Source organism: Bison bison, unplaced genomic scaffold, assembly GCF_000754665.1.
Source record: "Bison bison bison isolate TAMUID 2011002044 unplaced genomic scaffold, Bison_UMD1.0 scf7180017864163, whole genome shotgun sequence".
Classification (NCBI taxonomy): domain Eukaryota; kingdom Metazoa; phylum Chordata; class Mammalia; order Artiodactyla; family Bovidae; genus Bison; species Bison bison.
This window is the reverse complement of record NW_011494735.1, coordinates 7,138,656-7,152,169: the sequence shown is the minus strand read 5'-3', so window position 1 is coordinate 7,152,169 and position 13,514 is coordinate 7,138,656. Positions and strand designations below refer to the sequence as shown.

The window sequence follows — 13,514 nt, the reverse complement described above, 5'->3', positions numbered from 1 at the left end:
TTTCTGCCGTAAGGGTGGTGTCATCTGCATATCTGAGGTTATTGATATTTCTCCCGGCAATCTTGATTCCAGCTTGTGCTTCTTCCAGCCCACCGTTTCTCATGATGTACTCTGCATAGAAGTTAAATAAGCAGGGTGACAATATACAGCCTTGACGAACTCCTTTTCCTATTTGGAACCAGTCTGTTGTTCCATGTCCAGTTCTAACTGTTGCTTCCTGACCTGCATATAGGTTTCTCTTACTGGGTAGATAAATAAATAAGTGGAATTTCTTCTTTTGTTTTAATTTCTTCATTTGGTGCTTGATGGGAGAAGGGGATAGGGAAGTCCACCGATCAGAGCCCAAGGGAACATTAGGGTGAAGGACCCAGATTCGAGCTCTGCCTGAGTCACAGGGCTTCCCCAGGGACACTGGGCCGGAAGATGTGCATGCACTCTTCCAGCATCCGTCTAAGCACAGGCTGTGACCCCGACTGCTGCTTTCTCAGGATTGGCTAGTGTCTTTAGGCAATTCCCAGGAAATAGGTGCAGTGGTAGAGATGTGCATGCAGGGGAATTTTTTAAGTGCTCTCAGGAATAATAAAAGTAAGAGAAGAAGACAGAATTGGAGAGTTGGAGATGCTGAGCTGGGGTATTATATTTCTAGAAGAGGCCAGGAAGATCCCCTGGAGGAGGGCATGGCATCCGACTTCAGTATTTTTGCCTGGGAAATCCCCTGGATAGAGGAGCCTGATGGGCTACGGTCCATGGGGTTGCAAAAGTCAGACACGACTGAGTGACTAAACCACCACCACCACCAGAGGCCTTGGCCGATGCCGTGGGGACTGCTGAATCTGGGGTGGCCCTTCAAAGCTATCCCTAGATGAGACAAGGCACAGAAATTTGCACCCCTGTACCCTACCAGCCATGAGTGGGGCTGTACAGGGGATGAGGCAACTCCCTTCTGCCACTGGTGGTTCCCAGGTGGGGGCTTAGCTGGGAGCCATCAGCAGCCACCCCTCCCTCACAGCAAGTGTGTGCCTTCCTGGATCCTCAGGGAGGGTTGGGCCCATGGCCCTGCAGCCACTACAGTTCGGAAGAGCTGGCTGGATGACGTTCTGCAAAACATCTCTAAATGATTTTCTTTTGCATGTACTTTCCTCCCACTTCTTCCCATCCTTTCCTCTTAGTTCAGTATCCACAATTGTTTAAGTCAGACAGACCTGCTTTAAGAAGCCGACTTTTCACATAAAAATGTGATTCTGACCGAATTGCTTGCCTCTTTTAAGCCTCAGCTTGTTTCCTCTGTAAATGCTAATGAAAGAGCCTGGCTGACTCAGTTGGTAGAGCATGAGACTCTTAATCTCAGGGTTGTGGGTTCGAGCCCCACATTGGGTGATCTCTTTTCTTGGGCTTCCCTGCTAGCTCAGTGGTAAAGATTCCTCCAATGCAAGAGACTTAAGAGATCCAGGTTTGATCCCTGAGTTGGGAAGATCCCCTGGAGGTGGGTATGGCAACTCACTCCAGTGTTCTTGCCAGGAGAATTCCACGGACAGAGGAGCCTGGTGGGCTACAGTCCAGAGGGTCGCAAAGAGTCGAACATGACTGAGCACAGCAGCTTCCAACTCTTAAGGTTAAATGGCGTAAAGTATACATGGTACTTAGCAAAGAGGATGCACTCACTAAATGCTGGCTGGCTCCTGTTACAGTAGCAGGAAGTGGTAGGAGAAGCAGAGGCTGAGACGCGTCGGCCAGCTAGCTTTTGTACTTATCACTCGTTTACTTATTGTCTTAGTCCATTTGGACTGCTCTGACAGAAATGCTGTAAACTGAGCGGCTTGTAAGCGTTGCCTGTTTATTTCTCACAGCTCCAGAGGCTGGGAAGTCCAAGACCATGGTATTGGCCAGTTGTCTCTCCCAGGCAAGCTCCCTTTCTGGTTCACAGGTGGCTATCTTTTCTCTGGTGGAAGGTGTGAGGGGTCACTCTGGAGTCTCTTTTATGAGAGCACTAATCCCATCCATTAGGATCCTTATGACCTAACTAACTTCCAAAGGCCCAACATCCTAACCCTATCACAATGGGGGTTAGGATTTCAATATATGAATTTAGGGGGACACAAGCTGAAATCAAGATTGCTGGGAGAAATATCAACAACCTCAGATATGCAGATGATACCACTCCAATGGCAGAAAGCAAAGAGGAATTACAGAGCCTCTTGATGAGGGTGAAAGAGGAGGGTGAAAAAGCTGGCTTAAAACTCAACATTCAGAAAACTAAGATCATGGCATCCAGTCCCATCACTTCACGGCAAATAGATGAGGAAACAATGGAAACAGTGAGAGACTTTATTTTCTTGGGGCCCAAAGTCACTGCAGATGGTGGCTGTAGTCATGAAATTAAAAGATGCTTACTTCTTGGAAGGAAAGCTATGACAAACCTAGACAGTGTAATGAAAAGCAAAGATATCACTTTGCTGACGAAAGTCCATATAGTCAAAGCTATGGTCTTTCCAGTAGTCATGTATAGATGTGAGAGTTTGACCTTAAAGAAGGCTGAGCACCGAAGAATTGATGCTTTTGAACTGTGGTGTTGGAGAAGACTCTTGAGAGTCCCTTGGACTACAAGGAGATCCAACTAGTCAATCCTAAAGGACATTGACCCTGAATATTCATTGGAAGGACTGATGCTGAAGCTGATGCGTCAGCACTTTGACCACCTGATGCAAAGAGCCGACTCAGAAAAGACTCTGATGCTGGGGAAGATTGAAAGCAAAAGAAGAGGGCAACAGAGGATGAAATGGTTGGACGGCATCACCGATTCAGTGGACACAAACTTGGGCAAACTCCAGTTGATGGTGAGGGACAGGGAGGCCTGGCATTCTGCAGTTCATGGGGCTGCAAAGAGTTGGACGTGACTTGACGACTGAACAACAAGCATTCAGCCCATAGCACTTACCTCTATCATCAATTTATTGTGTTTGAAAAGTGGACCCACAAACTAGCTCTATTTTAGTAAAAATCATTTCTGTATTAGCTTATGTTTATTGAACATTTTGAAAATCACTTTCCTTTTAGTTCACAAATATTTATGGAACATCTGCCATGTACAAAGCATTGACTTGCACCACAGTGGGGGAAAACATTGGTAATCATAGTCTTGAATTGAAAGCTTCAACTTGGTGATCAGATAAGATAATAAAAACACAGATAATATAATACATGGTATGACACTAAATATTCCCAATGTGTGTTTGGTCTGAGAAGGCTAATGCTAATTAGATAGTTCTAAGCCAACTGTTTGAGGAGATGGGTTATGACAGTGGGTTGGGTGAAAGAAGCGACAAGAATATTCCTGGTGGAAGGCAGTAATTTGTTCAGGGAAATGGAGTGAAGAATTGCAGGGTGTATAATGAAAGCAAGAAGGGTTGGTTGGAGAAGAGAGGAAGAGATTGGAGAATAAAGAAAGAAGAGTGGATAAAAATAAGGCAGTGATGGGATGAGGATTGGATAATACTTTGAATACTTAATAGGTGGACGACCTGGGTTTGATAAGCTAAGCTCTTACAATGGACTCTGAGGCTTCTTCTCTCTGGGGTCTAAATGGGAACAGAAAATTTCTGAAGTTTCTTAGGTGGTATCACAGTTTAAAAGGAGGCTATTTCTTCCAGAACAGTATCTCAAGTATTTGTCTAGACGTACCAAGCTATGTGCGTGCGTGTGTGTGTGTGCGCGCGCACGCTCAGTCATTTCAGTCATGTCTGACTCTTTATGACCCCGTGGGCAGTAACCCACCCGACTCTTCTGTCCATGGGATTTTTCCCTGCAAGAATACTGGAATGAGTTGCCATGCCCTCCTCCAGGGCTTCTTCCCCACCCAGAGACCAAACCCGTATCTCCTGCATTGCTGGCAGATACTTTACCACTGAGCCACCAGGGAAGCCGTGCCAAGCTATAATATCACTTAAATAACACTGTTAGACAGAGTGCCTACCAGGTAATGTAGATATGAGTACCAAAAGAGATCTGATCAGAGAAAGAGCGAATTTCATGGATGGAGCAGGATTTGAACTGAAAGTGCAGCTAGCAGTGTATTTTATTTTATTTTTTTGTTGGTAAAGGGGCTGCTGCTGATTGTCTCCTTTCTGGGTTTTCCAAAGGGGTCGAGGACTCAAACATAACCATCTTTAGATCACACCCACCCAGGCATGTGTCAGGGTGTGGGGTGCGGAGGCTGTGGGCACTGATGTGAGAACGGTGGTTTCACAAGGGCTCATCAGCGTGTCCCTCTCTGCTCCAGGGCCAGTCAGCCCCCTCCACAGCCTCTGAACTCTTGGCCTTTCTGCCGAGCCTGCCAGGGAAGATGTTAATGAGTGCCAACTATAACAGTTGACTTTCCCTCTTTTCTTTGGTGATGTACACACCTGTTCTTTAGAAACTGGAATGAGACCAACTCATTTCATTCAGGGCACTGAACATCTGTCAGATGGTAATGCATTCAGTTCCCAGCAGCCTTGGCCAAACGTGAATTGGCTGAGCTGGATGACCCTCCTGAATCTCTTAAATGAATCCTTCACTTGGCTCTAAGCTCGGGCCTCCCTGATTTTCAGTCCCTCTGTGTATAGCCATGTGCTTTCAGGAAGGTCTGAAATCCCTGCTTTTCTGACTTCATCATATTCATTTTCTCACTCTTTGCAAGGAAAGGCAGCTTCTAGGACAGATGTCATTTTATCGTACAGCCTGATAACTGGCTCAGAAAAGGACATCTCGAACTGTGTTAAACAGTGACCTTTTCTGTGGGTAAGTCGCGGCTCTGTTTTTGTTGAAGTGAGACATGAAAAATACTGTTACCTTTGTTTTCTTTTCTGTATTTGGGCCTCAGACCAATGAGTCACAGAAGAGTTACCATACATTACTTGACATTTTAAGCATTGCTTTTAATTGTATAAAGTAACATACAGTATACATAAAGTGACAGTAAGTGAAAAAAGACACATTGAAATAGTAAACAATATACAATTATAACTTTGTAAAATTACAAATTCAGGAATGAAAAGATTAAAAGTGAAACAGACCAAAATATAAATAAAACTTTCATTAGATGGAGAGACCGTGGCTTTTCATTTAATGGCTTAGTTTTTTTTTTTTTTACTTCTGCTAAGTCACTTCAGTCGTGTCCGACTCTGTGTGATCCCATACACGGTAGCCCACCAGGCTCCCCCGTCCCTGGGATTCTCTAGGCAAGAACACTGGAGTAGGTTGCCATTTCCTTCTCCAATGCATCAAAGTGAAAAGTGAAAGTGAAGTCGCTCAGTCGTGTCTGACTCTTAGCGACCCCATGGACTGCAGCCTACCAGGCTCCTCCATCCATGGGATTTTCCAGGCAAGAGTACTGGAGTGGGGTGCCATTTTTACTTCTACTTGATGTTAAATTCTTATTTAAGGATTATATCTTCTTTTATAATAAAAATGAAATTTATTAGGGAAAAAAATAACATCAGATCTTTCTATCTCAAACCGGGGAGTGAGAAATTTCAAGGAGTCTTTAGTTAGTGGATAATACCCCAAAGTTTCATTTTAGTCACTCTATCTACAGAGAAGCTTGATAATCTCATACCTTGGTAGTTTTAAAAATAGTTTGAAAAACGAAGATTGTAAGGAAGATCATCCTTCAGCAGCCTGGTGCCCAAAGTGTGAGCAGCACCTTTTGTCTGAGCAAAATGAAATGCCGTCATGGGGGATGACCTGGGAAGAGCACCAGAAATCTGTGTTCCCGCCCAGGTCCTGCCTCCCTCTCTTAGACCACGGTTTCCTCACTTGTGCAGCAGAGCCAGCCGAGATCATCTCAAGTTGGACCTCTTCTTGATTTCAAATTCTGTACAGCTACACCTGCTTGTTTTTGTCCCATCCTCTAAGGCTCACATATCTAGGGGTTATGGCAGGAGAAGGACATGACCCCATGTTTTTTTAAATCTTGACCAAGCCTTACTTACCCAGGCCAACTTGGAGCGAGGATGAGCTCAGACAGGTTTCAGGAGGCACCTTCTGACAGCTGCTCATCCTGGAGCAGGTCAGGCAAAGTCCTGACACGCCCGTTCTCCAGAAACACCCCCAGTCCTGCCCCTGCCCTGCCCCCATCCTGCCCCCTCTCCAGCAGCCACCCCAGTGACTTCATTGCTGCTCCAGTCTCTTGTCACTGGTTGAGGGTGTGGCCTTCGGGTTCTCCCAGATCTGAGTACAAAGGCCAGCGTTACCACTTTCCAGCAGTGTGATCTTGGGTAAATCACTCAGTTCCTTGGGGCACAGGCTCCTTATCTGGAACTGGAACCTCTGCTCTTCTTCCCAGGGCTGTGAGAATGAAATGAGCTCATTTCTGTGAAGCACAGCCCAGGAGTTGGCAGTAAATATTGTTCCTCTCACCTGATGGGGACTCAGGTATCTCATCTGACCTGTCCTTGGACCCTGGCACAGCACCTTGTTAGAGCTCTATTTGGGTGCAGCTCTGATTGTTAGAACTTCCTCTGTATTGAGCTAAAATCTGTCTTCCAATGACTCACCCATTTGCCATTGTTTTGGCACTAGAGTTACCTACCTACAACTCAAGGGAAGAAGAGAGAAAATTCACTTCATTTCTGCCTTATAATCAACAGTTTCTTAATCTTTTATGAGTAGCTGAATAAAAAGATGTTTCTTTCGGTTAACTACAAGCTGAAAGTGCACTGAACAGAGACGTAGGAGTGCTAGGCTTTAGCATAAGCTATTTTGCATAGAATGAGTGATTTCAACCAGCTGGGCCTCATTTGCCTCATCTGAAAAAAAAAGCAATTGTGCTTATAGAAGCGATGACAAATCAGTTTCGTCTCACATTCCATCTTGGATTGGTTGGTAATGAGTTCCCATGGGCAGAGTTGAAAGGGAATCTGGGGTGGGTACTCTCTGAAGTCAATTAGTGATGTCTGCCAAGAATGTGGGAGGATGTCTTGGCAGCGTTTGGGCCACATATTTGCCATATGCCGAGTGGTCCAAGGGTACGTATGGTTTCAGATTCTCTTCATTTACAAACTGATTATATCATCAGATGTTTATTTAGTATCTTCTATAGATTCAGCATTGTGCTTATGCAAACAGAAGCTGGCCTCTCTGGGAGTGCCACGTGAAAGAGTACAGGCTGTACAGTAGGAACTTGGGAGAAAAGAGGGCCACTGGAATTCAGATTAGTGAAAACTTTCTGGAGGGAATTAATCAAGCTGCATAGAGGAATTGGATAACAGTAAGTGGGAGGGGAGTACTTTCCAGGTAAGGGGAACACAAAGAAAGCCCCCTGTATAGCAGTAACCACAGTCTATCTGGGGCTTCCAAGAAGGTGCTAGAGGTCAAGAACCTGCCTGCCAGTGCAGGAGACCCTGGTTCGATTCCTGGGTTGGGAAGTTCCCCTGGAGAAGGGATAGGCTACCCACCCTAGTATTCTTGGGCTTCCCTGCTGGTGACTCAGACGGTAAAGAATCTGTCAGCAATGCAGGAGACCTGGGTTCGATTCCTGGGTTGGGAATATCCCCTGGAGAAGGGCATGGCAACCCACTCAAGTATCCTTGCCTGGAGAATCCCCACGGACAGGAGGCTGGGGGACTACAGTCCACAGGGTCGCACAGAGTCAGACATGACTGAAGCAACTTAGCAAGCACACACACATCCTGACCGAATTGATGAGTGTTAGTAGATTCCTTGTGACTGATAGGCTGCAGAGACGTATTAGGGAACTCAGTGAAAGCCAGTGGACTGAGTTTACATATCATTGGTGTTATCATTCGTTTGACAGAGAAGAAAGCTGAGATTTACAGAGGTTAGTAACCTGCCTTGGTCACATGCCGATAGATGGAGGAGAGGAGATGGGGTTCCATGCTTGTGTGGGTCGAACAGCATGCTCATATTAGGTCACTAAGCCGAGACTCCTGGGAGCATGTTGGTTTCAACAGCAGAGACAGGGAAACGGGGCAGAAGAGGAGAACGTAATTAGTATGTGCAAATTTGGAAACGTGGACGTTGGGCTTCTAGTGAGAACTGCTGCAGGCAGCAGACTTTGCAGGGGGTGGGGAGGTAGGGCCTGGTGGTCTGCATTTGGAATCTTCACCTTGTGCAACCAGAGAGTGAATAGCCTTCGAAGGAAGATGCTATCAGGGACACAGCCACAGAACACCCAAGGAGGAAGCCAAGCCCACATTTCAAAGCTATTTTCAAGAAGTCTGCTGGTTTAGTTAGCCCAAAAATGTCTTAGTAACTCGAACTCTTCAAAGAGCATGTTATAAAAACAAAATTCATTTCCAGATGGTGGAATTTGAGGAGGAAAAGGATTTAAAGAAAAGAATCTTGAAGAGTTGAAGTCTTTATTCTTGGCAAAAGACGCTCACATTTTTATTGGGGGAAACAAAGATGTTTTTGAATTACGGGATCACATAAAAGCATCTGAAAGCAGTAAATCTTCTTGTTATTTCCATCGTATCCCTCAGCGAGCTTAATTGTTTTCACATTTATGAACGATTTTAAATTGAAATGCGTTTTATCCCTGGCATTTTTCATCCCAGACATTCATTCTTGTTCATATTGCCAAAGCGAGGAGATAATCTCGGGGAACATTTCTAATGTTTCCTACAAGATCATTTTGTCTTATGCTATGGCCTTGGGTCTCCTGCCAAGTGAAACAAACTCTCTTACTAGGGAGGTGGTCTCAGAAAAAAAGGAAGGAAGTGGCCATTTGCTTAAAAATGAATTTTTTTTTAAAATGGAAATTGGTCAGAGATGTATGGGCGTAGTAAGTGCATGGGGAATTTCCTTTGTGAGGGACCAGAAAGACTGAGTGGTTGGGAAGGGGCTGGGGTACCGCAGAGGGACTCCTTCCTGTGAACATGTCACCCTTGCTGGAGGACCCAAGCTACTGCCTTCACTCTCAAGACCTGATGTGTGTGGTGAGGCTGCTGGGCTCCAGCTCAGTGTTTAGCAGGGATAGAAAGCCTGCAGGGAATGCAAATGTTTATTTGACTGGTGGTTTAATTAACCATCAGTCTCCTCCCTCTCCATTTTCCCCTACCCTGCAAGAAAACTACTTTTGTTTTTAAAAAACATTTTAGATACAGTAATTCTTTTCCTTAGATTTTTTTCTATTTTCCTTCTAGTGCCTGCCTTCTTCTAAAAATCCATATATGTTCATTTTTCCCTAAGGGATGCCAAAACAAATGTTACGTAAATTAAAGTTCCCCCTAGTAATTTTATTTACCGCTACTGTCTCTAAGCTCTAGTGTATACTTATATACATGGATACATACATGCCTGCATACATACATACCAAACAATATGTATATGTTTATCCCCATGGTCTTAAAATATCTGAGAATATTAGTTTAGTCAGGTTCTTCCAACACTTCTCTAGAACTATTTTGAAATACAGATGATGCATTGAAACTGATTAACCCAAGGATGTTCAGAGCTCCAGGTTTATCCTGCAGCCCCTTTGTTACATCAAATTGGTGTCCTTAAACTTCTAGAGTTACCCGGCCAGGTCCAGGGGGGTTTTCAGGTAAAGAGACAAGTATAGGATGGACAGTGGGCAGCCTATATCCTCAGAACAAATTTCAAGGCTCTCCCTGTGCATCAGACACTCTGTTTAGGTTTTCTCATTTAACCCTCACAACAACCCTGTGAGGTCTGCATTATCAGATCTTTTTACCTACAAGAAAATCAAGGCTTAGGGAAGTTGCGCTAGTTTGATCAGAGATGAAATTTCACATTGAAAGGTTTACCCCTTCTTGACTAAGCCTTTACTCAAGAGAGCCTAGGACTCATTAGGTACCAATAAAACAAAAACAAGCCATAATACTAAGTGCTGTCTAGGTCAATAAGAAAGATCGAGAAGCCTGTTTATGCCAAAAGGGAGTAAGGGTTTCAGTTTTGTATCATTTATGCTGGATATACTGCATACTGATGTTGGCCGTGGGAGGATGTGTATGCTTTTTCCCAGTAATCTGCAGGTTCATACAGAAACTGTGTCTTGTTACATCTGGCGAGGGAAGGTAAGATATCTGGTGAGGGGTGTCTTAGTGCTTCAAACAGCAGTGACACAGACAGCAAGCCGTCCTATTGCCTCAGGCTGTCATTTAGAACCCAGTGGGGTGCTCTTTATCTCTGAACCCAATTAAGTGAAGTCTGGACTTTTCTGGAGTATTGCAAAGTACTCAGGGACTGGGCTACTAAGCACTAATAACTCTTCCTAAAATTAAAAAAATATATCTTTATAAACCAATCATGTGCTTACATGTCAAACATAAAATTTGCACTTAGATTCAGATCCTGCATTATAATCTAGGTGTATCATCTTGCTTTATATTTAAGGCCCAAGAACTTCAACTTTAAATTAGGAGACAAATGTAAGCAAAGAAAGCAATTCTCATAACTTTGGAAGGGCTTAGGTACCCAAAAAGAATTGTCCTAGAGACCCTTAGCTACATAGAGATGAACTAACATCCCCAGATTCAGAATACAAACTCACCACTTTATGTGAGACTTTTCCCATCACCTTACTGAACCATGACTAGTCCTTCTGCCAGAAGAATTGTCTAGAGAGCTGATGGTCTCTCTGCTATAGAAAGTAGCTTGTGGGAAAGACTAGAAGAAATAGGTTGTAGAAACACTAAATCGAAGGTGTGGGCCATTGGGTGTTTCTTACCCGTTCCCTGGTGGCTCAGATGGTAAAGAATCCACCAGCAATGCCAGAGATCTGGGTTTGATCCCTGGGTTGGGAAGATCACCTGGAGGAGGGCATGACAAAGCATTTCAGTATTCTTGCCTGGAGAATCCCCAGGGACAGAGGAGCCTGGCAGGCTACAGTCCATGGGGTTGCAAAGAGTCAGACACGACTGAGCGAGGACTGAACTGAACTGAACTGAGTGACTAAGCATAGCCTGCGCAGCACCTGTTTGTTGCAGTATATTGTTACATGATTTTAGTTACTTTATGTTGTCTTTATTTTGTTAGTCTGTTTTTACTCCCATAGAAAGAATGTATTCAGTTGACCTGCAAGGTAGCTGAAGGCACTTTATGTCTGAATATTCTATCTGAGGTTGAAGCAGGAGAAAGAGTTTGAGTAGAATTGATTGTTGAAGGGCCTTTTGGAATTCCCACTTTCCTAAAACAGAACATCCTTCTTCCTCAGCTGCCATTAACCTTTATTTAGAACAGAGTAAATCACTGAACTTAAAATTTATGTTATACACTAAAGTCTGCTGGTAAACAACTTTCTTTTCACCAAATACCATTATTCAAAGTGTGAATGCAGTGCCCTGGAACAATTTCGCATTCTTATTGATGGCCTTTCACTGACCCAAAGTCATCTGTGGGTTTTATTGTGTAACATGCTGTGGTTACTCAGCTCCCCTCTGCCTAACTCTTAACAGAAGTATGAGTCACCAGCCGCTGCAAACTTCCCCAGTTTTTCTGAGGATCAAATAAATGGATTAGATTATGAGTGTTGTTGCTGCTTCTTTCCCCTTTTGTACTTGGAAAAGACCTGTTCTTTAGGGATTCTAAGTGTTTCACAAATTCAGCTTTTTGCATTCTCTTTTAAGTTATGGTTTAAGTTTAGGTTCTTTAAAGCTGGGTTGGAAGGAGAAGGGAGGATGAGATGCTTGACGTTGAAAATCTGGCACTCAGATCTTTGCATTCCTCCTCTTATTGCTGAAATAAAGTGGGGGGCAGTGGTAGGGCAGGGGTGCAGAAGAGAGCCAGACTCTCAGAGTGGCAGAAGCTGGAGGGGTAGAAGCTTGGGTCCTGATAATGAGGGTTAATGAACCTCTCTGCCCACCTCACCTCCTGGCACATGTGGCAGACTCCTGCATTAGGTACCCAATGATCAGGGCATCTCCAGAAGCCCCAGCTTTGATCTGAATAAGTGAAGTGTACATCTGGGGAAGAAGTCATTAAGAACTACATGTCTGTCCTAATCTAGAGCTAGAGCAAAGGCAGGATCTGGCTCTAATGTATTGGCTGAGTGGTTCTAAGCCAAGCATTCCACAGCACAGCCCTGTGCATATCAGATACTTAATTACTATCTGATTAAAACTCATTTAATGTTCTTATTACATATAAGTAGAACACAAGGAAAGCTGCTGTGGTTAACTTTAGTTTCTCCTATTGACAAAGCGTCAACTTCATCCACCAACTCCATACATAGTCCTGTAAATTTGAAATGCCTGCTGTTCCTATGTCAGGTTTTTGTTTTAGGTTTTATATAATGCTTGGATTTATACTTTGAGAAAATCTCCTCTAAAAACTTCATGGAAAGTAATGTATGACTTTATTTGGAATTGACCAAATATGAAAGCGAGCTTGTCCTGTTGTTTTCCACCGGAATACCTTTATGATATTTTTGTCTTGTTTGCCCATGATCACAATTCCAGTGCAAACATACTTCTGGATGATCAGTTTCAACCCAAACTAACTGATTTTGCCATGGCACACTTCCGACCTCACCTAGAACCTCAAAGCTCTGCCATAAGCATGACCAGCAGCAGCAGTAAGCATGTGTGGTACATGCCAGAAGAGTATATCAGACAAGGCAAACTTTCCATTAAAACAGACATCTACAGCTTTGGAATTGTAAGTACCAACTACCAGTTAATGAAGGAGAAGAGTTTATCACCAAGAATGCTCTAAATTCTAAGAACTGTTTTAAAGACTTTAACTTTTAGACCTATTGATTTCCTGTTACTCATTGTCTTATATCAATACATTAATTTTATGTAATCAAACAGTAAAACATAAAGTGATTAATTAGAATGAACTATACTCAGTATTGAGGTTAACTGAAAAAAGACACATGTACCCAGTGTTCAACAGCACTATTTACAGTAGCTAGGACATGTAAGCAACCTAGGTGTCTGTTGACAAATGAATGAATAAAGATGTGGTACGTATGGAATGTTAGTGTAAGGGAATATTACTCAGCAATAAAGAAGAATATATTTGAGTCAGTTCTAATGAGGTGGATGAACCTAGAGCCTATTATACAGAGTGAAGTAAGTCAGAAAGAGAAAAACAAACATATATTAATGCATATATATGAAATCTAGAAAGATGGTTCTGATGAACCTATTTGCAGGGCAGCGAAGGTGACACATAGAGAGCAGACTTTTGGACACAGTAGGGGAAGGAAGGATGATATGATTTAAGAGAATAACATTGAAACATACACATTACCATATGTAAAATAGGTGTGTGTGTTTGTGTGTGTGTGTGTGTGTTAGTCACTCAGTCATGTCCGACTCTTTATGACCACATGGACTGTAGCCTGCCAGGCTCCTCTGTCCATAGAATTCTCCAGGCAAGAATACTGGAGTGGGTTGCCATTCCCTTCTTCAGGATGCAAAATAGCCAGTGGGAATTTGCTGTATGACTCAGGGAACACAAATCCGATGCTCTGTGACAACCTATAGGGGTGGGATGGGGTGGGAGGTAGGAGTGAGATTCAAGAGGGAAGGGACATATGTGTACCT

The 13,514-nt window shown here is 43.6% G+C and overlaps 1 protein-coding gene and 1 non-coding gene across 2 annotated transcripts in view; both read left to right on the top strand.

Annotated features, from left to right (window-relative positions):
- The window catches only part of IRAK3 (interleukin-1 receptor-associated kinase 3), a 59,412-nt gene that overhangs the window by 41,612 nt on the left and 4,286 nt on the right, over positions 1-13,514 (top strand). Inside the window, exon 9 of the mRNA XM_010841573.1 lies at positions 12,420-12,618. Within this exon, the coding sequence (XP_010839875.1) occupies positions 12,420-12,618 (199 nt within the window). The remainder of the gene's footprint in view (positions 1-12,419; positions 12,619-13,514) is intronic.
- TRNAK-CUU lies at positions 1,305-1,377 on the top strand. Its single transcript has one exon. It is a non-coding gene; the product is annotated as a tRNA-Lys (tRNA).